This window comes from Diprion similis, chromosome 11 (genome assembly GCF_021155765.1).
Source record: "Diprion similis isolate iyDipSimi1 chromosome 11, iyDipSimi1.1, whole genome shotgun sequence".
Taxonomy (NCBI): Eukaryota; Metazoa; Arthropoda; class Insecta; order Hymenoptera; family Diprionidae; genus Diprion; species Diprion similis.
The window spans coordinates 7,836,563-7,861,171 of record NC_060115.1 but is presented as its reverse complement, the minus strand read 5'-3'; the positions used below and the strand labels follow the sequence as shown (position 1 = coordinate 7,861,171).

General features: G+C 39.2%; 2 protein-coding genes across 7 annotated transcripts in view; one reads left to right on the top strand and one right to left on the bottom strand.

The window, feature by feature from the left end:
• Positions 1-4,167: 4,167 nt before the first annotated feature.
• Positions 4,168-10,839, bottom strand: LOC124412369 (transmembrane 7 superfamily member 3-like). 2 transcript variants are annotated; one of them, XM_046892183.1, is made up of 8 exons: positions 10,652-10,839; positions 9,218-9,565; positions 8,618-8,886; positions 8,244-8,418; positions 7,935-8,102; positions 6,408-6,560; positions 5,049-5,309; positions 4,169-4,932 (listed from the first exon to the last, which is right to left on the bottom strand). In XM_046892183.1, the coding sequence occupies exons 1-8, from the start codon at positions 10,752-10,754 to the stop codon at positions 4,652-4,654; spliced, it is 1,758 nt and encodes a 585-aa protein (XP_046748139.1). In that variant the 5' UTR covers positions 10,755-10,839; the 3' UTR covers positions 4,169-4,651. The 2 variants fall into 2 exon arrangements, with proteins under 2 accessions (XP_046748140.1, XP_046748139.1); XM_046892184.1 differs by lacking the exon at positions 9,218-9,565 and having other exon boundaries at positions 4,168-4,932.
• A 76-nt stretch (positions 10,840-10,915) lies between these two features.
• The window catches only part of LOC124412651 (ankyrin repeat and sterile alpha motif domain-containing protein 1B-like), a 76,793-nt gene continuing 63,099 nt past the window's right edge, over positions 10,916-24,609 (top strand). For 2 of the 5 annotated variants that reach the window (XM_046892706.1, XM_046892703.1), the window contains exons 1-5: positions 10,920-11,236; positions 21,323-21,403; positions 21,512-21,668; positions 21,880-22,025; positions 23,518-23,640. In XM_046892706.1, coding sequence (XP_046748662.1) covers positions 11,133-11,236; positions 21,323-21,403; positions 21,512-21,668; positions 21,880-22,025; positions 23,518-23,640 — 611 coding nt within the window. In that variant the 5' untranslated portion in view covers positions 10,920-11,132. Of the gene's footprint in view, positions 11,237-21,322; positions 21,404-21,511; positions 21,669-21,879; positions 22,026-23,517; positions 23,641-24,609 lie in introns of all 5 variants that reach the window. The other 3 variants (XM_046892709.1, XM_046892708.1, XM_046892707.1) reach the window with 3 other exon arrangements.

Genomic DNA, 24,609 nt, shown 5'->3' with positions numbered 1-24,609 from the left:
CTGCCCAGTTCTATCAGTTTCAAATTCTTTACTCAGCCATTTTCGAGATCATCGTATAAGTTTTTTGGAGAGACCGACAGACCATTCTCTTTTCATGGTGATGGAAGGTATTGCGAAAAAAATTGTTTTTCCAGCTTTTTGTTCTCTGGATACAATCGAGAAGCATTTTTATTCTATAATCGCACAAAAACCACGATGCAGGATTGATTTTTCTACGCTATTTACAGTCAATTTGATACGACGACATATTGCTTTCTTTTTTTTTTCTGCAATAAACAGGCGCGCACAGATAATTTTTGCTGCTGGATTCTTCGATAAATCTCGAATGATTTGAGAACGATGATTTATGGTTACTGCTATTGATCTCAAACCAATTTTTGATATAACATTCTTACCCGTATTTTTTTTTTTTCGTGCAACCGTCGATCGTTGGTTGTAAATTTTTTTTTTCTTTTTATCTTGTATTAGCTCATCTTGATCTTTGATTGACACTGAGACAAAGAGAAATAATATCAGAGGAAAAAAAAAAAAGAAAAACCGAAAAAAATTCAGAAGTAATAGGAAACGAGAAGAGCAAGAAAAATCGTTTGTCTTTAGTTACAGATTGTATAAAAATAATGTGACATAGAATTGGTTACCTTTGGTTTAGTCGATATACTTATTATAGTGTATATGATTATAATTATATAGTTAACATTGCCATTGTATATATACGTATATATACATAATTATATGTATATGTATATATATTTAAATAATAGTACCTTATATACCGAATGCCAGTTATTACATATAATATACGGTTCTCAAGATTTACAACCTCTTCGGCTGAACCGAAGGTCTTCTTCACACGAAGAAAAGATAAATACTTATAGGTGGAAAGAAAAATTTCATCTACAGCAAACTTGTAGTCTATAACGTAGGTAATATTCAGTGTTCTTTCGTTCCCATGCTACAATTGAAGAAAAGTTTATAACAAATCTGAGAAAATAATAATTTCAATGGATCTTCAACGAAAACAGTTCTTTGTTGCAATATAAAACAAACTTTAGTCAAATCGATTTTTTCATCGTATGAAATATAGATGTTATCTTACAAGGAATATTGAAATTTATCGTTTCTCGGACTTGAGACAATATTGTTATTTTTTCTTCATTGTGGTCCTCAAACGCGTGGCTTGATTCGATGAAATTCGATTCACCATTATAAAAAGCGTACAGTTTTTCCCATACCTCTACAACGTCTACCTAAATATGCATACTTACGAACGATCCGACTCTGAATCGATTGGTAAAAATTTGCTTTTTTTTTTAATAATATTCAGTTATACTCTCGAAATTAATTTTCCGGTGGAAATATTCGACTGAATTTTTTCATTTTCTCCTTCTTGAAATGAATTCCAGGGTGTTAAAGCCTCGCGGATTGCAACCCTTTGAGTATCTGAGTTTTATTACCCCTGAATTTTTGCGAGCTCCAAGAGATGAGTAGTGTGATAAATTTATGGAGGGGATGATCGGCTCTGTGTGAATCTAGGTGACGTTACTTACCTGTCTACCTACCTAACTACCTTACCTTACCCGTAACTACTACGGATCAATAGATAATCAGGAAAACAGAAACAGTATATCGTTGTGTTTCATTATAATTATAATCTTGATTATCGAAATATCATCATCCGTGCGTAAAACACGTGACAGTATACAGCGAAGCAATTGATGATTATTATTATAATACCCTAAACAGGAGTTACTTATATCGACATTATTTACTGTCAGTTGATTAACCGGTGTAACTTGTTTGAAAACGCAAATGTCGTATTATTATTATTATTCTATATATACAATAGACGAACGAAGGAGAGGAACAAGAAGAAAAACAAAAACGATGAAAAATAATAAAATAAAAGTAAAATAAAATAATGTACATTAGTCTTAAATTTATATTTTTGGAGAAAAGAAAACGTAATAATTAACGAATAACAAAGTTAAAGTTCTAATTGGAAACAAACTTTGGCTGCATATTCGCATATAATAAAAACAGATAATTCTATATATGCAGCGTCGATTTCAGTTCGGCATTCTGATACTTCGATCATTCCAGTCGATTATGTCAAATTGTAATATAAACACACACACACACACACACACGCGTGTATATACATATATAGAAACTCTTGCATAATACTTCCGTGTTAAATAGGGATCTCTTTGACAATCTTGATGCATAGCCGTCCTGAACTAACTTAACGCGTGACACGTGCCAAACACATCAAACCACTCTAACCTGTTGCTAATAATTACTCAATGTAGGTATGCGCGAAATAGTAAGTATATAGTGCAAGCTACGTACATACACTTGTGATAACGATGCCTAATTATTCTCTAAATTTTGCAAATTCAGCGCGATTAAAACATGTACTTTATACGCGAGTAATTATCGAGACTAAGTTTTGAATGAAACTTAAAAATTGTCTTTGTATAATATAAAGTGTGCGGCAATATTTTTCCTTCTCTTTTCTTCTGCAAAATTTTCTTCATACGGAGTATTTCCAATTGACAGATTCATACGCCTTGACTGCATTCTTCGATTATGGGCTAACAGATTTATCAAATGTCACAGTGGTTTTCAGTGATTCTGTGAAAACTGTCCGCAGTATTAATGATATTACATAACTTTGATATTTATTTCATTTTCGATTTATGGACATATTAATGACAAATATTGGCATAATGGATATAAAAAAATTTCATTATGGTTTATATGAAATCAAATCTCCATGATTTTCGATGAACCATGCGAATGATTTATTAATTACCTTTTGAATAGTTCAGTAAAAAAAACTTTTACGAATCGTAATGGTTTATGAAGATATCTCTTTTCAAGGTCTAATTATCAATTTTTCATATAGAGTGCGAAATTTGAAAAGTTTTATCATTCTTTGACAACAAAATATCGACTGGGACGTTTTGCGTATGACAATGTTCAATGTGTAACATGGAAGTGATATGCAAAAATTCATTTACGAACTATAAATAAAGTGTAATAAATAAATTGATAAAAAGTAAAGTGACAAAAAAGAAAAAAAAAAAAGAAAAAAGGAAAAAAACATACGATTAATAAATAAATTTATTAAACGAGAATGGATAATATATATATATAAATATACATATTATATATATTATTATTGCGGCAGTAATCTATGTAAGTGTTGTGAATATTGAGATAATATTGTTGCTGTGATTACCCATAAGAGAATTGTAATTAGTAGCGAATAGAAACCATTGTTAGGTGTCACTGTCTCGATTCAATAAATGTTATTAATTCATTTTAACACCGTTGCGATGATACAGTCAGCAATCGTTAACGCGAAAAGATGCAGACTATCCACAGTCCTTTCCACTCTCCAAACTCAACCTAACCAACTTCATAAGCTGTGAAAAATATAAAACCTCGAAGTTTTTGAAACTCATATTAATTGCGAGTTCGAAACATCAGGATTTCGATGCGAATTGATTTCTCATTATTCACAGTGTCTATACAGTATCGACATACGGCGGCCAATTTTTTGCCAATTTATAAAAATCAGAAACATTGGTTTCATGTCTTTTTTGCCTACAGCATAAACAAAGGCGTATGAGAAATGTTTGAAAATCCTCTGAGCAGGACACCAACTCGAGGAGGCATACAGTAAAGAGTATAAAGGCCCGTGTGCACTTATGAAAAGGTCTTTTCTAATCCCGTTTCATGCCGGCATGAGCCCCCAAGGATCTTTTCGAGGATAATCACTCGCCGCGGTGGCATCCTCTTTTCCACGAGGCGAAACGTTTTACTAAAACGGGGTTCCCCGGCTCCGGACGACTCGCACCGAGGAGATGAGGGGGCTTCCCGCTTTTCACCCCCGGGGGAACGATCCAAGTCATTGTTATAGTCGGCACAATACAAGACGTGTTAACGGCGGCGGTGGGATCATACCGCACGAAACACAACTCGCCTGCAGTGTCAGTATATGTATAGGCGTAGGAAAAAGGGTGCGCGATTCACTCACACGGACGAGTTGTATACGTGCTCGAAAACGGAATTTAAAAGGTAAAAAGAAGATAAAGAAAAGAGAGAGAGAGAGAGAGAGAGAGAGAGAGAGAGAGAGAGAGAGAGAGAGTGAAAGTGAGGGGGGAAAACGCCCGGGGACAGGGGCGAGAAATAGGCTAAACGCAAACACTTTAGCCACAATGAAAACACTTTTTAGATAACATCGCATGCAGCCCTCTACGTACGTCTATGGGATCAGCGAGTACTATTTATGGTATAGGTGCTTCGGTGCACTGCTGAATAGTTTTGTGAAGACTTAGGATGCTGGATTAGGTTGGGTAAGGGAGAAGGATGGAGGACCGCGTTTTAAGTTAAATGAGAAAACTGATTAACGAGTAATTAAACGTGTGTATATTGTATAAGGTTTAATATAACATAGTTTCTTTTTGGCTCTTTCAATGGAAAGTGTGTCGATTTGGTGCTTTTTAATTGACATAGTTAGATATATTTATACGCGAATGTGTGCGCTTACTTGATGCTTATAATTATAGCCTCACGAGTAATATCTGATTCACAAAAAAGTAGCTCTGAACGATCAGGGTGAGACACATAGAGTCAGGTAATGTCAAGTATGTCTTGGAGGTTCTTTGCGTACTTTGACTGCTTTTAGAATACCGCTGTACCACTTTCTGTCCGGCGAATCGAAGACGTCATCGTCGTCGCTCCGCAGCGTCACTGTGGGGATACTGAATTCCACCAGCAACGGCGTTCTTTCCGTCACTAGAATTCGGCTTCCCTGCAAGCTGGACATTCCCGGTGGGAACGGCGGTTTTCCGCGATTTTGATACAGCTGAACGCAAATACCAACTATTGTTAAAGTTGCCCAGAAAAGCGTCAGGCATATGTCTGGAAATGGTAAATGGAAAAAGGCAATAAGATTTCAATACTGTGATGAATGATTATTTTTTAGACAGTCAGAACTTCGCAATTCAATATAGAACGGTGTCTATATTATTTTTTACCTTTGTATTGATAAGGTGGATGAACGACGGCGAGATTGAAACCGGGCGACGTGGCCCGTCTCATGACGTTGATGACAATGTATTTGAGGTTCGAACCCGCGTAGTGATCGATCGAAATAACCACCGCGTACGATCCAAGGATCACACAGGAGACGATGGTCGCACTTTTTGCCACCGTGCTCAGTATCATCGGCACACACAGGACGATCAGCGTGAAGATCAGCCAGAAGCTCGTCTCATTTTCCAGGTAAGGATCTCCGGCTAAAAATTGAGAAAACTGTCAAGCATTTTGGTATCTTTTCAAACAGAACTGGTCATCTTGTCTCTTTGAATAAGGTGCAACGATAAAATCACTCTGTGCTTACTATATGTATAAGTTGAAATTTTAACTCGCTTCTGATTTATATCGCCCTTAAATCGTGGTAGAAACTATAAACTTTTGGAAGAGTTGCAACCGAGAATTTTCGAATCACTGTATATTACGAAGATTTCGGAACAGATCAAAGTGCTGGAAAAGAAAAGGTCATACCAGGGTACCGGGGCACAGCGAGCTAAGATCTAGATCAGAGATCGGATCTCGGTTAGTCATAATCCTGCCGGTGGCAGGTATAGAATACCTCGGTGTCTCAGGTTGGACTTGAAAAATATACGCGAAGTAAACGAGAAAAAGGATAAAAGGACCGCGAACATGTTTTGCCAGGTAAAATAGAAGCGCCAGATTCGCCGAATGATCATTGAAATTATGCTGTTGATTTTGCAATGAAAAAGCAAGAGAGGAGTGGGCATCGCGTGGTTCTGCAACGGGGCGTAATAATCCGGGGTAGTTCATATTACACGTGTATGTAAAGGCATGTAGCCCAAATAGATTCAGCGCTAAATAAACACGGGGACACAATTAGGTAAATGTGAATCTCCCAAGCTGGTTACAATATTCTATGGGACCCCAGGCGGCCTGCGGCCTGCGTCCTGCGGGAGAGGGTTTGGCTCGACCCGAGAAGGGTGATTTTATTTAAGGGGGGTGGTGGAGGGCGAATTGGAAGGCGAGGTTTCCGCATGAGTGAACAACATTGATAGAGAAGGCGCTCGCTCTCTCGCTCTCTGCCTACGCGTGTATAATACCTATAGATATATATATATATATGCGTGCGTGCGTGTGTAAATGTGGCCTCGAAGTCCTGCGGGTGTTGAGCAAAAGGGGACGCGTTTTCTCTGAGCGCATAAACCCGGTGTACCAACTTTAGCAAAAAATTTATTATCTTGTAGCTGTGAGTTTTTTTTCATTATTTTCTTATACTTGTAGAAAAATTTTGAAAAATAATGGTATATGCAAATTTAATGTACTACACGATTTGTACTCACCTGGTGAACTGAAGTACGCGACGCTCGCGACGATGAATCCTAGAGTCAAGGTGGCCAGCAGAATTGGTAGAATTGGAATTGCGTAGAGCCACCAAACTCCGAGCCACGCGAATCCCAATAAGCATCCCACGAATACTGGTATGCCAATACTCCCTTAAACATTAGTTCGATTTGTACATTTTAGACTTTTAAAATAACACAGAATTAGGTCTAGAAATACTCCGGAACGTTCTGGAAAGTATCTGATTTCGAGCGTTTACTTCGTACTGATAAATTAATTAGTCAAGATCAGTGGACGAATTCATAATTTTAGTCGTGCCGCAAGCTTTGTGCCGAGAACGAAGCTATCGTAGACGAAAAAAAAATGTTTAAATTTACACAATCGTTTAAATTCGCTAGAAATTGATGAAAAATTGATTTCGAATCACCGCGAATGCAGCCAAGTAACGAGTAAAGCGAGAAAAATAATGAAAGAGAAAAACGAATGGTTAAGATCAAAAGTCGCGAAGGGAAAAACTTCTGTATGTACGGAAATCGATTCATGGGCTCGTGAAGAGGCTTTCCGTTTCTTTTACATCGGCCTTCGCCGATACACTAGAGTTTCAAGATTGCAATATTGTCCACTGAAGTGTCCTGAGGGTCGTGCGACCCCTTCACAGCCCCTGTTACAGGCTCCGATCGTTGTATGCCGACAGCTACAGTGGTATCATTTTCTACTTTGTCAAGCACGTATATAAAGCTATGTATCTGCTACGTTATACCGCGACTATGAAAACGAATAGCTTTTCAAAACTTTTATTTTATGCAGACAGATGCCGATTTTTGTCATCTGAAAAAATTAAATGAAAGGTAAATCTACCCTAAACTCTCCGTTGCCTTGCAGAAGGCAACCCGACGTGCACTGGCGCATATGCGGCTAATCGAATTATACGTGTTTAGGAAAATCCTTAAGGAGAGTAAGGATATCTTTGGGTTTGAATATGAGGATGAAGTTTGTAATGTTACGGTAACGATGCACGTTCAGGAAAAATCGTTGCTTCGCATTTTTATGAATTACATCTGAAATTTAGTAAACCATGATAAATAAAATATATTCATATTTTGCAAAGCCAACTCCTTTAAAGTCGTTCGAAAATTGTGCGAGAATAATTCTTTCCCTGATACTTCGTTATGTTAACGTTAATAATTTCAGTCTCATGTTCAAATCAGTTTTCTTGTCAGACAGACTGGCTATAGGATTTCGGTGAAAGAAACAAAAATTTATACAAGGAATCACTTTTTCCTGGTTAAAAATTTGCTATTTTTGTAGGTATAAATTTTTGCGAAATAATTAAATTCAGAGGGAAAAATCAAGGGAGGATAATGCAGAGGAAACGATGATAGTTTGGCTAATAAACTAACGTCCTTTGACTTGTGTGATCAATTTTCAATTTCCTGAGACTTTCAAGCAGGCCACATTCACCTTCCCTATAGCCACCCTGAATTTCGTACATCACGCGAGTATTCGTATAATGCTATATTAATTACCTGCGGGTCGGTAGTTTCCCACAACGGCTACGATTATATAGCTAACGATTCCTGCCGACAAAAATCCCAGTAAGAACATTTCAGTCTTGAACCATTTGTGTCCGAAAAAGGTGGTGAAGAATCCGAGAAACAGGGTGAGCGCGCAAAGGACCTTCGAAAAGGACGAGGCTGCAATGGGAATAATGAAGCCACGTTAGCTGTGACTCGTGTCAAAAACGCTGATGGGAAATAATAAAAGACAAATAATTATCACGTGCGTCTCTGTTGGATGGAAGTATTCATGATATTATGCAGAGCAGTTTGACGTACTTAAAACTTGACACGTGTCTGTCCAGTACAAGGGACTACAAGCGTACGTGAACGCCGGTACGTACGCAGCAGCAGTGTCGTTGTCGATAATGGCAATTGCCGCGTAGAGGGACCCTGTACCAGGATAAGCACTGTAAGTGCGTCTCATTTTCGACCCACTCGCAGAAGACGGAATCTAGTATTTAAGAGGGTGAGGGGGGTCAATAAAATGAAAAATGACTTCGGCGAAAGCGTCTACTTCTAGAGAAAATCCAGAGAGCGCCTTTCCGTTTTCCCCTGCGCCTCGAACGCGCAGCGGGTAAGAAAATAAAAATAATAACGTGGTGATAAAAAAAGGCACCGATCCGTGTGATCAATTCGTTCCGACTTAGTACCTTTTTCCCGTTTTCTCTAATCCCCTCGACAGTCAAGGCAACTCGGACCGCATCGAAGTAGGTAATGCTGCTGAAATCTTGCTCCGGTAAAAACATCATGTACATTTCGTGGCGCACACCGTTTGTCTCGCAAGGTACTTGCAATCCTTTCAATTTCGGTCTTGCGGCCGGCTGCATGTCCACTTTGACCGACGATTCGCTTATCGTCAGTTTTTGATAAGGTGCTATTTCCGTTTCAAATTCCATATTGCAGCCTCCAGGCACTGGTGCTGCATCGGAAAAATATTTATTTGCCAAACATCTGTATTTAATAAGATACATTATACATGTTCTTGGTCGGGACTTATCAGAATTCAATTAGTATTTCAGCCATCAAAAAAAAAAGAAGTTAAAACAAAAGGAGCAAAACTTCGAATCAAGTGCAATCAATTTTCGGGAATTCTATACGATCGCATCCTCAAGTCTTCTTGGGCTTCGATACGATTTTTATTTTTATTTCTTTATTAAAAAAAAAAAGAACAAATCGACGAATCGGTATGAAAAAAGTAAGGAAAGTTTCGCGTTACGCAAATCAATAAAATATAATCGTGTTATACTCACCGGCATTAGAATAAGCCACCACTGCTATCATGGCTTCGACGTCCACCGCGTTCTCGTTTTTGACATAAGTGTTGGCGGTATTTTGACCGCCAGTTAGATCAATAACAAGACCGAGGTTTGTACCAGAGGTGTGTTTTCTCGGTGAGAAATTTTCGTCGTAGGCCAAACTGATATTGTACTGGTAAGTGTGAATCTGAATGACTAAAAACGATACGACGTCCGGAATTTGAACGACTTCGATCCTCTGTACGGCTGTATTTTCCGCGAGAATGATCAGTTCGGTAAAGACCTGCTCATTTCTGTGAAATTTGTCGTAATTCTCCAAAGATATTGTCACCGTTTTTTTATCTGAAAAATTGTTTTAAGACTCGTTTCACATGGTTCATTTAATTCTCGAAACCTCAGTTGAAAAGACTGTTTCGAATTTTTGCGAACGACATTAGCGGTGTTTTAGACAAGTTTGTAGCGCCAAAAAATCTATTTCTGACTATTATTGCCATATTTTTTAATTAAACTTTCTTCATGTGTACCTATAATTTTATTGATAATACTCAGGCTACAGTTTTTACTTAGAAATGGGAGATAAATATCTTTTTCCTATAATTCGAGAACTGTACATAACCGTGAATTTTATATATATATTTAGATTTTTAAGAAAGTGTGATAAGCCCACAAACGTCTTTCCAAACTTGCGGCTGTGCTGTTTTTGGATAAAATAAAAAAAAAAAAATTAAAACAAATACAACATTTTTACAGAGATATTATATAATTGAAAACACATTTTTTGCGGAAAATCGTATCTAGAAAATTTGAAGATATACCTATAAAGAATTGTATATTCCGTTAGAGATCCATGGAGTAAATAAATAAGACGAATTAAAAATAGCGACTGTTTATCTTTTCCATGGATATGTTTACAGTACTTATATTTTTTCCTTTCGATAACTTGAAAATTATCGAAATGTATTCACGTTATTCGTACGTTGTTTTCGCGTTGGTATAAAAAATAAAATTATCTTGGAACTAAAACGTGTGTAAGTACAATACATTATTATTCACGTTGAAATTACGTTAAGCCTAATCTCAAGTAAAACTTTCCCTAAATTTTGACTTCAAGCGAAATTAATTCACCGGTCGTTAAAATAGTAGAAAACGAAAAAAAAAAAAACAACAAAAATTAAACAGTCCTTCGTATCGTTTCTCGAAAACGATTGAGCCTCACTTATCTCATCAGTGAGAATTAAATAAGCGAACGAGTACCGCGAAGCGTGATTCACAGCTGTTTGAGAGACGAACGAGGCGCGCGACGCTGATAGTAAAAAAAAGTCTGATGTGAGATTGAATAACATTCGTCCACGTTGAACGAACCGCCCGTCGCCGCGAGTCGTCGCGTTTGTCTTCCCATATTTGAAATTAGAGGTTATGTATACATACCGATCGACTTGGCACTGCTCGGGTCGGCGTTGTCGCTGGTGACCGACGAGGTAGCCGCGAGCAGGAAGAGGAGGAAGAGAGCGGCGGCTAAACCGCGGCTCATCGCTTCCGGGGCTCGGGAAAAATCCTCGAGACGAACGGCAGGGAATTAAATACTTAATTGTACGGCCTTGCGGCGTGAGCGAGCGCTTGCCTGCTTGGACGAAACGGACGAAACGTAAACAAGTCGAAAGGCAGGCAGGCAGGCAGGCAGGCAGGCAGGCAGGCCTTCGGCACTCGTAGCTGTCACCTGTCAGTTCGTCCCGAAGGCGAACGTCAGATGTTTCGTTAGTTCGGTTGGCCGTCGTCAGAGCGCGCCACCGGCGCCAGTCTGTTCCAATATGGCGGCGTTGGATCAATGAAATTTGAGTCAACGTAGTAAAACCGAATAAACGATACACAAAGTGCGCGTTTCCAGTGGGTGATTCAGTGTAAATGGGCCATGGGCAAGGACCAGGAGCTGTTGGAAGCAGCTCGAGGAGGCAACGTCACCGTCGTCGAGAAGATATTGGGACAGCGAGCAAAGAGGAGTGGTCCCCTAGCAAGGTGGGTGTCTCAGCCTCCTCTCGCCTAACACCCGTCAACGATGATACTTACTCTCTTCCCGGCATCCCGCGTCTACTCGCGATTTTTCACAATACACTTTTTCCACGATTTTCCTGCGATATCTGCCCCCCTTTATCCTGATTTGCAACCCCTTGCTATCACTTCAGCTTCTGCCCACTTGTTCAATCTCTGTCACTGATCCGTTAGCAAAGAACCCGTTCTTTAGTCTAATTCCACATTCGAATTGCGGTTGACCTCTCGCAGCATCTGCGAGGAATTCTTCTATGTGAAAAGTATCGCTCGAAAGCAATGAATTCACTGCACACGGGTCGTTTTCGCGGTCTCGGGTCACTCTGGAAAATTTAGGAATTAATGTCCAACGTTGCTGGAAATTAGGGAAATTTATTGACCGGATTAATGTTGTGTGATTTTATATTCCAGTTACTTTTCAGCTTCGATCGATGATCGGGCTTTAAGTTCTTGATTTATGATGTTACAAGTTGAATTTTTCTCACACATCCAGTTCGTCACTCGTCTGATGATAACTGTGTACTATCTTCGTTTGTACTTTATCTGGTAGAATTCAATATTTACCTACCTAGCATGTAACGTCGGTTGGTCGTAAACAATTTCTATGCCATTTCCATCTTGCTCGAGAACTGGGGTAATTCTAAGAAATGCAGCGTCAGGTTCAACAACTAAATGTTTTGATGGTTGAATATTTTCATTTAGTTTTTAGAGTTCAGTTCAAAGTCCAGAGCTCACATGATGGCTCGTTTAATCTATTGTTCCACTTACAATCAGGGATTCCCTGTGGAGCGTCACCGAGCGTTTAAAGTGAGTCATGTTTGTTTGTCATTTGGACACTTCCTGAAGGAAAGTCATAAGTTTGAACGAGGTTAAAGCTTTGTTTTATCTAAGTAAAGAGCACGCGATGTTGATTTTGTTAAAAAAAAAACTGGTTGTCCATTGCTATGAACTATAATCCTGCCTAACCCTGCCAGTTCTCAGTGCAAACCTGCTCCGCAGCATCTATTCTTGTAGAGAGAGATAACCGGGTCTATTTTTGTTACCACCGTGTGCCTAATTTCACCTCAGATAATGTCGCCGAGACCCTTTTAGTGCCTCGTAACATCGGCTTTAATTACATTGACGTTTTTATGATTCTAAAACGTTTGTCGCTGTAATATGTTATTTTCTTTATTTTATACGGGGCATTTCCTTCTACCAGTTTCGATCCAGCAGTTCATCAGCTCTTTTTTAGCATCCGCTCCTCTTCTTTTATTTACTTGATAAAGATAGATATATAAACAGAAAGAGAGAGAGAGAGAGAAAACGAGAGATTCTTATCTATGGAACTAAGTGATTAAATGAGTTACTAACTATTCACAATTTTGTTTCAATGAACTTTTATGAAAAATGACTAACACGTTTCAAAGCAATTAAATATTACACCTTGGCCTGATTGAGGTCTACAGCTTAAAAATGCTTTGTAGGAACTTGTTTTTTTATTTCTATATCATTTCCTTTCTTTCTCGTATAATACACCGATTGTGTCGACAAACGTTAGCTAACGTTCTTAGTGTAATAAAATTCTTTTGACTTGCAGCGAAAAATTATTAATCGTTATAATAAAAATAATAATGTTAATGATGATACGACTGGCATGCTACACATCATCAAAGAAAAATGCAACGCGTGTGGCAATGCCGTTTACGCACATACTCAGGTATGTTTACACATGACTTGAAATCCACCACCGAACCAGAGCGATATAAAGCGAACGAGAATAATTCTTTTGCAATTATCCGGTTGTTGCAAACTGCACACCGCTGCTGCAACGACACTTGGCGCAACCAACGGTTTGTATAGTAGGCGGCACACGAGGCGGCTTAAAAGGAACAAGAATGGGGGGGGGGGGGGGGATGAGGGAGGCTGAGTGCATCGCGACAAACAGCTTCTCTTTTCAACAAATTGCTCTTTACCCTGTTTGTTGTACACACACGTTGTATATGTGTGCACGCAGTAGGTACGTACGAAACTTGTGTGTATTGGTAGGTGAGCACCTACCCTAAAAAACTCTGCAGCAGAAAAACTGGCTGCTTGCTGTTTCGCGCGGAAAGTTTGACGCGAGGAGCTTTTCTTCCATTGTTCTCACCTTGTTTTCGTTTCTTATATATACCTATACACACGTATTTGTATGTATTTATATATATATGTACGTATTATTCAACAGTGAGCTTTTCTCGCCCGAGAGAGGAAAGAAAAAAGAAATATATATACATACATATAGGTATACACGAACTCTTGGGAAGCATTAAGAAAATGAGTTTTTGTTGTTATCATCATCATTATTGTGCCCCCCCTCCTCACCCCCCCCCTCTTGTTTTTCGCCTTTTCCCTTTCAGTTTAGATTTCTTTCTCCCTCTTGGTTGTTTTACGTTTTTATTTTTCCTTTTTCTAAAGATTATATACTCAATTTAGTCTTGTGTTTTTATAACAAGGAACGTTTTGGACGTTTTACTTCGCGTTTTACATATTAAGAATTCAAAAAAGTTTCATTTTCGTTGTCATTTATTTGATTTTTCTTTTTCTTTGGTTGTTTTGTTTCATCTATTTTACCAAACGGAGATATGGAAATTGAACTGATTTCATTTTCACCGCTATTCTACCTACTCATTTTAGCTCAATCTATACTGTAGTAGAACACACGTATATATATACACCTACGTACACGGGGAAGAATTAGGTCAGGCAGTGCGCTTTCTTCCCTGTGCTATGCTGTGTAGATATGATATATCTATAAATCGTCCTGTCTAAAGAAAGTTTCTCGTACTCTCGCTGTGGTGGAAAGTTTCAAACTGGTAAAGAGGCGTCGAATGGAACACCAAATTTTGAAATATGCAACTCTCTTAAATACAACAATACAATTAAACTCTCTGTGAAATTGAAAAAAAATAAAAAACTGGAACCAAAATTCGTCGACAAAACGACTCAGTTGTGAATATTTGAGATGAACGTCCGATCGATCCTTTTATGACGCAGTCTTTTTTCTAGTCGGCGAAATCAAACGCCGACAATATCGTAGAGGAAGAATATAGTGCATGTGCGTGACGAATAGTGTAACAGTAATTAGCAGCCACAGATTTACGTGTAGAATGGGTTGCCTGATGGCGTTTCCTCGATTGTAAAATTAATTATACATTCTTGTACCATTAAGGGGATGCTTTGGTCGATTTCGACGTTGCTGGACATGTATATCTCCAAATATCGAAAGGCGCGTATCTCAAATGCGAAAAGAGCTTAACAGTCCCATTCTATCCACAATTCTGAAGAAATACGCTCCAATATAATTTCATTTGACGCAGAAATAAAGAAGTTCATGTTATTTCTTTATTCCTACGTCAAATGAAATTGTATTGGAGCATTTTTCTTCAGAATTGCGTATAGAATGGGGCTGTCAAGCCCTTTGTCGCATTTGAGATACGTGGACTTCGAGATTTGGAGACATATACGTCAACCTCGGAATCGACCAGGGCACCCTCTTAACGTTGAAACAATTTCGCCCGTACAGTTTTGGGGTCCAGGGTATAAGACCAGGCCAGGCTTTTCGGCACGCGATCCTCGTATAATAGCCACGGGAGTGGAACAACGTCGAAAGCCAACAATATTACACCTGATGCACGACAGGGTGTGGCAACCTTAATTAACTACCAAATATAACTTCTTATGTCTGCGCCAGTCTGTTCAGTATATCTCTTTTATCACTTTTCGAAATTCGCAGTACCACTCAAGTGTGATCGTGACCATTTTTTCCCTGACGTTGGCACATTTTTCAATGTCTTTTACATCGGCTATATTCCTTAAATAATTGGAGTAAAATTTTATGCACACGACGCGCATTTTACGTGTTATTGACTTCATTGCAATTGCCTTAATTTTTATTCCTGCTTCGACAATAGACACCCTCTTGTAATATATACATATATGTATAAGTAAACTAATCACGAATCTGTTGTCGAATATCTTTATTGGAGAAGTAAGCAAATTAAATCTGTATGCGAAAACAAGTAGCGAACAATTCGTTGGTCGCAGGTCGGCGTGCCGTGGAAGAGGGATCAATTCTCTCCTTTCTCTGCTCTTCTCTCTCTCTCGCTCTCGTTTTCTCTCTCTCTCTCCTCTCAGAGGAGGGCGGAAGCTATCGATTGAGGCCTGAACACCCTCTCCGCATCTCAACCCCCCGCACCATCTCGGCCTCGAGTAATTTCCATCCAGTTTCAAGGGTAACGTTTTCCTTGCCCGTGTCACACGTTTAATACGAAAATTGCAGACCGATCTTGGGGAAAAAAAAAAAATATCATGCAATATGATACTAGGAATTAAACGTAACTATTATCCCGTCGCATCTTAAAACGGGGAAAATAAAATTATACTGAAAATGCTGACCATTTTGCGGTTTCATTCCGTTGATATCTCGCAAGCCGATTTCAATCTTCATGTCTAATTCACGTCGTCAGTATACATACCGCTTCCCCTTTTGATAGATTATATGTCTGACAATTTAGAAGTGTTTGAGGTTTTCTACGAATATCAGGATTGTAAATTTACGCAGCGTAAATTGACTGCAAACCGCAACAGCTGATGCTAAACGTTTTCTCTTGCCGAGATTTTCACTCCGTTCAGAATACGTGTGGTGTATGGGCAATGAATAGTGTAAATATTTCACGGAGATGTGAAACCAACTATTCTTAGGCTAGTTTAATCACTCCTGTAGCTAACTCGCGTGGATCATGGTGATTGGCCATATCAATCAGTCATTAATTGATTGATTTTTACGGAGTACGATGTCTCGATTAAATCTTTCTGGGAATTGACTTACCACACGTAGGTACACAGCATAACAGGTATTAAGACACTTCGTTAGACGGGACCTGATTCAGCTAGTTTTGAAAGCGATTAGAGATTCTTTTCCGATACAGACTTTGAACACAAATGAAAGTATTTTAACAAGGCCTTGACGGTTATTTATACGATGCCTCTGTGTTCGCAATGAAAATACCACCACGTACGTATAGAACAGACGTAAAATCGTTAATTCCTAATGAGCGAAATTAACTTCGAAGAGTGCCATCTCTCATGTTCCCTCATCCCGATGAAATGAAATGAAAATAGTGCAGTAGAGCGGTCTAATGAAAGGTTATAGGGATAGTCGGAAGTTTCGCTGTTGCTGCTGGGTGGATGGATATACACAGGAAAGGTGAAATACATATATATATATCTCATTCCGCAGTTTCCGCCGTCGACGTTGTCGTCGTTATGGAGGCCAAGTGCCTTACGAGTCCCGGTCGAAAAAGGGCGACAGTAAGAGGTGCACGGGGTGGTTGAATTAGAAGGGGGCCGAAAGGGGGGGGGGGAGGACGGCATTGCCCTTTTTGCAGACAATCTTCCCAGTTTAATTAAGGAAGTTAGGCAGGCGAACTCGAATGAATGGGATGAATGAAAGCGGAGGACGCCTTTCTCTCTCTCTCTCTCTCTCTCTCTTCCTTCTTTCGAGCGTGTGTACACCTACAATACAAATACATACAACGATACACTGCATCACTCGTGTCGTCTGCTCGCCTGGCGACGACTTACATGTACGACTCTGACTTCATCCATCCACCCACCCATCCATCCATCCATCCATCCATCCATCCAGTTAACACGACTCGGGAACCAGGCGCACATATGTTCTCCAAGCACCCTGCATGCACACTCCTACTACCGTATAACGTAGTTACGCCCTGAAGTACGCCGCGCTCGGTTGCCGCAGTGCCGTGCCGACAGACCTTTCACCCGCCCTTACAGGATATGCCGGCTCTCCTGTCTTCTCTTCTCCTTCCTCGACAACGATCATATCGTTCTCGGGTGGTCCAGGGGCAAAGCTGCGGAGATGAAGGCAGTTGGCTTCAGGAGTATACAAGCATCGGGATCGCAGGGGTTGGGGGTTGGTTGAAAAACAAATGCCGCACCGAAGGTGGCTTTCTCTCTCTCCCTCTCTCTCTCATACACACACACACTCACTCACTCTGGCCTTCTTTTCCCAGTCTTCTCTTTCTCATCCTCCTGCTTTTACTCATCCACTCGAGTGATTTTTTCACCGCGGTTTGAAAACCGCCACTCGTTCGTTCCCTACTCTCGTCGCACTTTTACCCTCTTGTGCTTTATACCTACGTGTATATATAATATATAGGTAGGTATCTACGTGTTGTATAACCCACCGATACCTCGGTGTACAACAAACACTCATTTCTTTCGTCACAATATAAAGAAAGAGGAAAATAATAATAATAATAATAATAATAACAATAACAATGATGATGATGATGATGATGATGATAATGATAATAATATTCAAGTGCCAAGTGCCTATGGATTACACGTCATAGTGCTGTATTCCCGGTGTCAGTCTCGGGGACTCATCCACGACCACGGCTTCTCTGCTTTGATCAGACTAGCAGACCCTTCACTTATGTTCTTCGACAGAGAAGCCGACACGCGTCAGTTACAAAGAGACGCGGTGGTTGGTTGTTTGGTTAGTTTGAGACTACTGGTTTTTCAAGATATGAAAATATAAAAATTCACTGCTAAACATAACTGAGAACTGTTTTAATCACTGTTATTCGAGAAAAATTTCTACTCGTAATCATTCGTCACACAGTGTACACGTGACATTTTCATTTTCAAATTCTCATGTTGTAAAAAGTCTTTGAATACCCACTTTGACCCGGTTCATATATACATATAAAGTTGCGATAAAGCTGGAAACAGATTAAAAATATATCCAGCAAATGCGAATTCATGAATTCGAATGCTTGCAGAATATGTACTTTGCGTAAATTTGATGCGACAATTTGTCGCAATCAATTAATTGGAACTCCTACAGTTTGCTAATTAATAAGTTGCGGCCATGAATGTGTGCTTGTATGTAACATTATCTATCGCAGCATCGCTATCGCAGAGCTATACATATTATATATATATACATATAATATCTACGGATATCCACAATCAAGTGCAGCATGTGCAGGAGAGAGTATGACTGCAACTTTGTTTACTCGACAAGCAGATTATACTATGGTGACGACGAGAGGAGGACGCGAAGACGAGGGAGTAAAATATTAAGTAATGTTAGCCTTCTCTCGCCTGTCATATAATACCTGCGTCGCGGGACAATTTGACGATGGCAAATATTGTACGATCGCTTCTCCGTTGCTCCCCCTGTATATATATTTTTATTATATAACGCCGCGTAGTTCCTGTTATGTATTTGGGAAGATCCGAAAATCAGGCCGGCGGAGGGGGAGAGGGGGGGGGGGAAGGGCATCGGCTGAGAGTAGAGCAAATAAATTTTTTTCTTCTTTCGCACGTTATTTACACAATAATATAATAATGTAATATATATATATATGTATGTACAGGGTGGCGAGAGAACGGGGAAAGTCAGGAATAGTTAGGCAATTTTGTTTGTAGGAAAAATTCAGGGAAAAGTCATTGATCATAGAGAAAAATGTGGTTTTTTATAAATCGTCATCAAACTTCAACTATGATTCGTAAATTCAGTTGAGCTCACTTTCGGAAATGGAAATAATTGTGTAATATGTAATTATTTGTGTGAAACGAAACAATACTATGTGTTTTTTAGATTAAAATTTATATATTCAAGGTGCACAACTTTTGACGCTTTTGGTCCTGAAAGCTAATTAATATTACCTCAGTTTCGTGGGGAAACGTCAGGGAATTCTTAATTTTTTGACGGAGAAAGTCGGGGAATTTTATTTGAGCGAAATTGTCGCCACCCTGTATATAACGACTTGTTGTTTCTTGGTAGGCAGCCCGTGAGCTGGATATTTATTACATCGCGACAATTTTCGCTTCTACTCGTTAATCGACGGAATCTTATTTGAGAAGGTCTTGAGGTCCGGGTTAATAGACCCCAAATGTAGTATATATGACTGTTTGCTTCTGCGTGGTGTAATTGCCAGTTACCCACATGTCTCTCTCGTTGTCCTTTTTTCATTGTCTCAGACTCTCAGTGATCGTCTCCGTCGCCTCCTTAAGGGGACCAGTATTGCAGTTAATTTTGACAAATGGTGAATTAGAAGACGCTGCAGGTTCAGACCTCGTTTTATGGCTCTTTATTATCTTGTGAAAGATTAATCATTTCTTATACATTTTTTTTTTCACATCAACCAGCAAAAATTAATTATCACTGCACGTGACGCTAATGAACGCCTGAACTGCACCGATAATTATCCGAAAATTTATTTGACAACTGTTACACGGAAATTATTTTCATATATGCAATTCAATCGTGTGTAGTTTCGGCTTGTTCTGTATAAATGAAAATCAGTCACGTGTCTTCTGATTTCCGAAGTCACTTAGTGTCGTTAATCAACTGCAAATTGATTTTGATCTTGATTCTGATATATACTAAACATAAACGATTTGATTCTGTGCGCTGCACGTATATGTGTCAAAAATTCATTTCACCTGACACGATTTGACGTTGACATGAATAGTCTTTGCGGATAGATTCTACTTGTTTACGATATCACGAGGCAGACTATCGATACTCGCATAGTTTCGGCTATAATAATAGGTCACCACATGTACCTGTACCCTCGCAAATGAGCTTGAAGAGGATCAAAAGTTATGAGCAAACAGGTTGTTTATACGGTTGTATTCCCGTGGGGTTACGCGTGTGTAAGGAGAACTGCATAGATAGAATCGAGGGTATAGATGTAATGTTTGCCCGTTATGCATGGACTTCTGTTTGCTGTGTACGTCGGTCTTGTTTGTTTGCACTTATTATGCTTAGTCGCATTTATAAGAGGTGCTGCTGTTGCTGCTGCTGCTGCTGCTGCTGCTGCTGCTGCTAAGAGAGATCGACCAACGACGCAACAATGCTCGGTAACGAGAGAAGAGAGTATAACATGTGCTCAACGGGAGGAGTCTGATTATGAGCTCTTCGTTATGTAGCCCCTGCAGCTTCTGTAATTCTTACGTGTACGATTTTACGTCTGTATGCAATGTGGGTATTATGACATGCGAGGTGTCGCAGGATTATCTTATATTGTTTGTGAATATACGAAGGAAACTCGGCAATTGTATAATAATTAATTAATCTCGATTTATGCAACAAATTTGTGATTGTATAGTGCAGCAATTTAGTCATTCGACACTGTTGTACTATGTATCTGATCTTTTATTTATTTCAACAAGCTAGATTAGGTATACAATTTTTTTAATCACACTAATAATTTTATCCTTATACCATATTAATATGAGTTCGAATAAAGAAACAAAAAAAAAAAAAAAAAAAACAGATTCGAAAAAGTTGAAATCGTTGAATGCTCGATGAAACGCTTCATTTATCGGGAAATCAGTTCACCCGAGACGTGTAGAGCTAAAATAAGAGAAAAACCTTCTTCTCGTCGTGAATATCTGGAAATGAGAAAATAATGATGCGTAACTTGATGTGCATGTACGTATGTGTGGTATAACATTAAACCAGTACATACATTGTACACTATATGATGTGCAATATAATTTCCGTCCAGATCGATGGCGTAAAATTATACGTGCGCATCACTTACGTGACGTTGCATAAATTTCATTATAATTATGGATAAGCAATAAAGCAAACATTCATACCAAACGTCTCTTCGTGTGTGTATGGAACGATTAAACCGGTGTTACGTTACCGTCAACTGGCTATAGTTGTAAGAAGTATACATATATAAACACACGCAGAACGAACCGATGCGACGAGGCGAATTCTTAATTGCGGAAATCAACCCTCACGTGTACTTTGCACTGGCCTACGCGAGACTTCTTTCATTCTGCGGAAGAGCGTGAGGAATAATTCCAAGCAGCAAGATGAATGACCAGCTTGAGTAACTCGCTGTGAATTTAGGTCGATTGAAGATTCGCTTCCGCTGTGCCATCTGCGTTTTCTTCTTCTTTTTTTTCGTTTTCCTTTAATCTAAGACAAGAACGTGTTTTCCATCCTATTCACTCGACAAATGAAAATTCTCTTTTCAGTCTTCGACGGGGACCCGGAGCGAACGTTCAGGATGCCAGCGGTTATTCTGCGCTTCACCACGCTGCTCTGAACGGCCACAGGTCAGTTTATTGCTCTCTTGAATTGAATCGCTCTCGCTGCTTAGTCGGCGGGTATTAACTTAGCAATAACGTCAAATGCAAATTGCGCATTCTGCAATTGACTTTCAGGGACGTGGTGAAAATTCTACTACAATACGAGGCGTCCACCAACGTCGTCGACACTAAGGGCTCGTCACCCTTGCATCTCGCCGCTTGGGCTGGGGATGCGGAAATCGTCAGGCTCATACTTTGCCAGGGACCGTCGGTTCCCAACGTTAATCTAGCGGTAAGTTGCAATGGAGGGAGGAAAAAAAGACGGGAATTGAACTTGGCATTTTCCCACATTTCTCAATCTCATCATCTTTCTTTTCTTTTTTTCTCCACAAGTTGAAGGAAAAATTGAATTACAATTTTAATCACATTATATGTTACACTTACGTTGTCACAAATTACATCTTGTTTCTATTTTTCTATTCCATATCTATTCTATTTTACAGACCAAGGACAATGAGACTGCTCTTCACTGCGCAGCTCAGTACGGTCACACGGAAGTTGTGACACAGTTATTACAGCATGGCTGTGATCCCAGCATCCGCAATAGTCGTGGCGAATCTGCTCTTGATCTCGCCGCACAATATGGCAGGTAAAAATATCCCGACATTTATTGCATCTTGCCAGCATACATTGATTTTGAAATTAAACAATTTTATCTTCTCGTTTTCATTTCTTTCTTTTTCCCAAGATTCGGAAAAGGAAAAGACTTACCGAGTTCTTTTAGTTTCGTGCCACGCGCAGTGTATTTCGTTTCTCTTAATTATACACCGTGTAACTTCTCTCACTTCTTTTTGTACATTTTTCTTTCCGTTTCACGATAACGCAGTGACACACGTCGTGCTAAAATATTTTACTAACAAAGCTTGATGGCTTTTTTTCTACGCAACACGAGCGTAAATTTGTGTATATTTCGTTTATATACTACCTATGTTTATATATATATATATATATATATATATATATATATATATGTATGTATATAAATTTGTGAGGTGGAAACAGGCTCAACCCAAGAGACTAAATGGAGGAAATTGAATTAGGCTTAATAATTTGACCAAATAAAATTATACGTCTGCGCGAATTGTGCTCCCGATAACAATGGAGTACAAGGGGAATGTACTATTCGTGAATTCTTGAAACATATATACATATATCACGATCATTGCATCAGGTACGCGACAGGTAAATGGAAAAGATCATTTTCCGAATGCTTTCATGAACTTTGTGAAATTCTATGTCGACTTTCGGAGCGACGGATTTTGGAGGAAAGGCTGATTGTAAGAATTATGAATTAATCGGCGAAATGCGTTATTAATTTCTCTTGAATTCATACATAACACGAATCAGCTGTTGAAATGTAGCTTTATACAAAACTTGCTTGTGTAATTACTTTTTTTCTTATAACTTTCGATATTATTTATATAATATCAGTATCTTATTGCAGAAAGCGTTGAACTATTCTCTACCCTGACATTAATCGACATTATTTTATTTCCCGTGAATTTGACATCACTTAATTGTAGAAGAAGGAAATAACGAGAATATAAGAAAGAACTTGAATCGAAAGGTACAGCAGATATGAAAACTGAACGACTCAGGACAGACTTTTTTTTGTTACGTACGACAGTCAGCGCGTGACTCGAGTGCGTGTGGAATTTCTTTTTCCATCGTTATCTATCGATAATGAATATATGCATTTTATTACACATACATTCTTCACTTACGGTATGATTTTTTTTTTCTTCTTTCTCTACTGGAACGATTCATTTCGACTCCGTTAAACCACGGCGCAGTAAACGCATCGTCAACTTTGTAGAATTAAGATAACGGGCGTGTTTCAGAGTTCAGTTAGGCTAGTCGACAACTTCAATACACTTATTCCTACACATAAAGGCGTCGCGTCATACTCATCGGTACCTACTAAAGTTAATTATTAACGAGGGAAAAAGAACTCGTTATTTCTTTACAGATTTTTCAATTAAATTATATGTACTAGTAAACGTACGACTGAACAAAAAGAAAAATGAAAACCATCTAGTTCTAAAGCATCTTTCAGAAAAAAATCTCACGCTCTGTTCCAGGCTGGAGACCGTCGAACTCCTGGTGCGGACGCATCCGGAGCTTATCGAGCCGCTACGGAGTTCCTCGTCGTCTTTGATATTCCCCCACACGCCGCTTCACCTTGCATCGCGTAACGGTCACAGGTAAGATGATAAAAGATTCGAGCGGACGTTCGGTAATTATACGGTGATTTCCTGCACTTAGCGATCATCGTTTCAACGAGACTTGCATCCTCGATCGGCAACGGCTACACACTTTGCATAATTCCGTTTAACTTCGTGCCGCGTCATCGAGTTTTTGAAATTCTTTTGCGCCTGTGTAAGTTAAGTGTTAGGATAATGTGGACATTTCGACTCGGTGATGTTTTTTTTTCTTTTTTTTTTTCTAGGTCGTATGTGTATACAAACACCGAAATATTTTTAGTGTAATGATAATTACCTGCTCGAGGGTCAAAATGCTGGTAACGCATTTGTCGCGCTGGTTAATTAGGACCAATTAGCGTGAAGTAGAACTTACGCGAGTTGCAGACTCGCCGTCGATTTTCCGGTTCAAAAGCATCGTCGAGTCGCGAATTGTTACCTCGGTCTTGATTCCACGTTACACATATTCTACGTATATGCATTTGTCTTGCCCGGTTATAGCTGGCGATGCATCGCAATCTCGATTCTACCGTAATACCATAGACTCCATCCAGCATTATTGCACTGCACTGATTTCCGATCACATCACGAATACTCTATGCATGCTCATACATACGCGAATACCTGCATTTGAGCGTACCTTCCGATTAGGAGAATCACATTAGTGCTTGAGAGTCACAGTGCGTGCGGGCAGCGATGCGGCGCATTGCATTGCATTGCATTGCATTGCATTCGATTGATGGGAATTTCGTGAATCATTCGTCAAGGGTGCGCGAATTTGACGAGGATCAAGTTCGTAACGTTAGTCCAACAATGCATGGCTTTAAGAAAAATTGATACTTCGCGTCTTTATAGGAATATCTGAGATTTTGTAAACCATTATAATCAAATCATGCTGTCTGTTGGTCTGCAGAAAAACTTTTAAAATTCTAAGGGTCTCTTCTATTTCTTGTGTATTTTTTTTTTTATCTC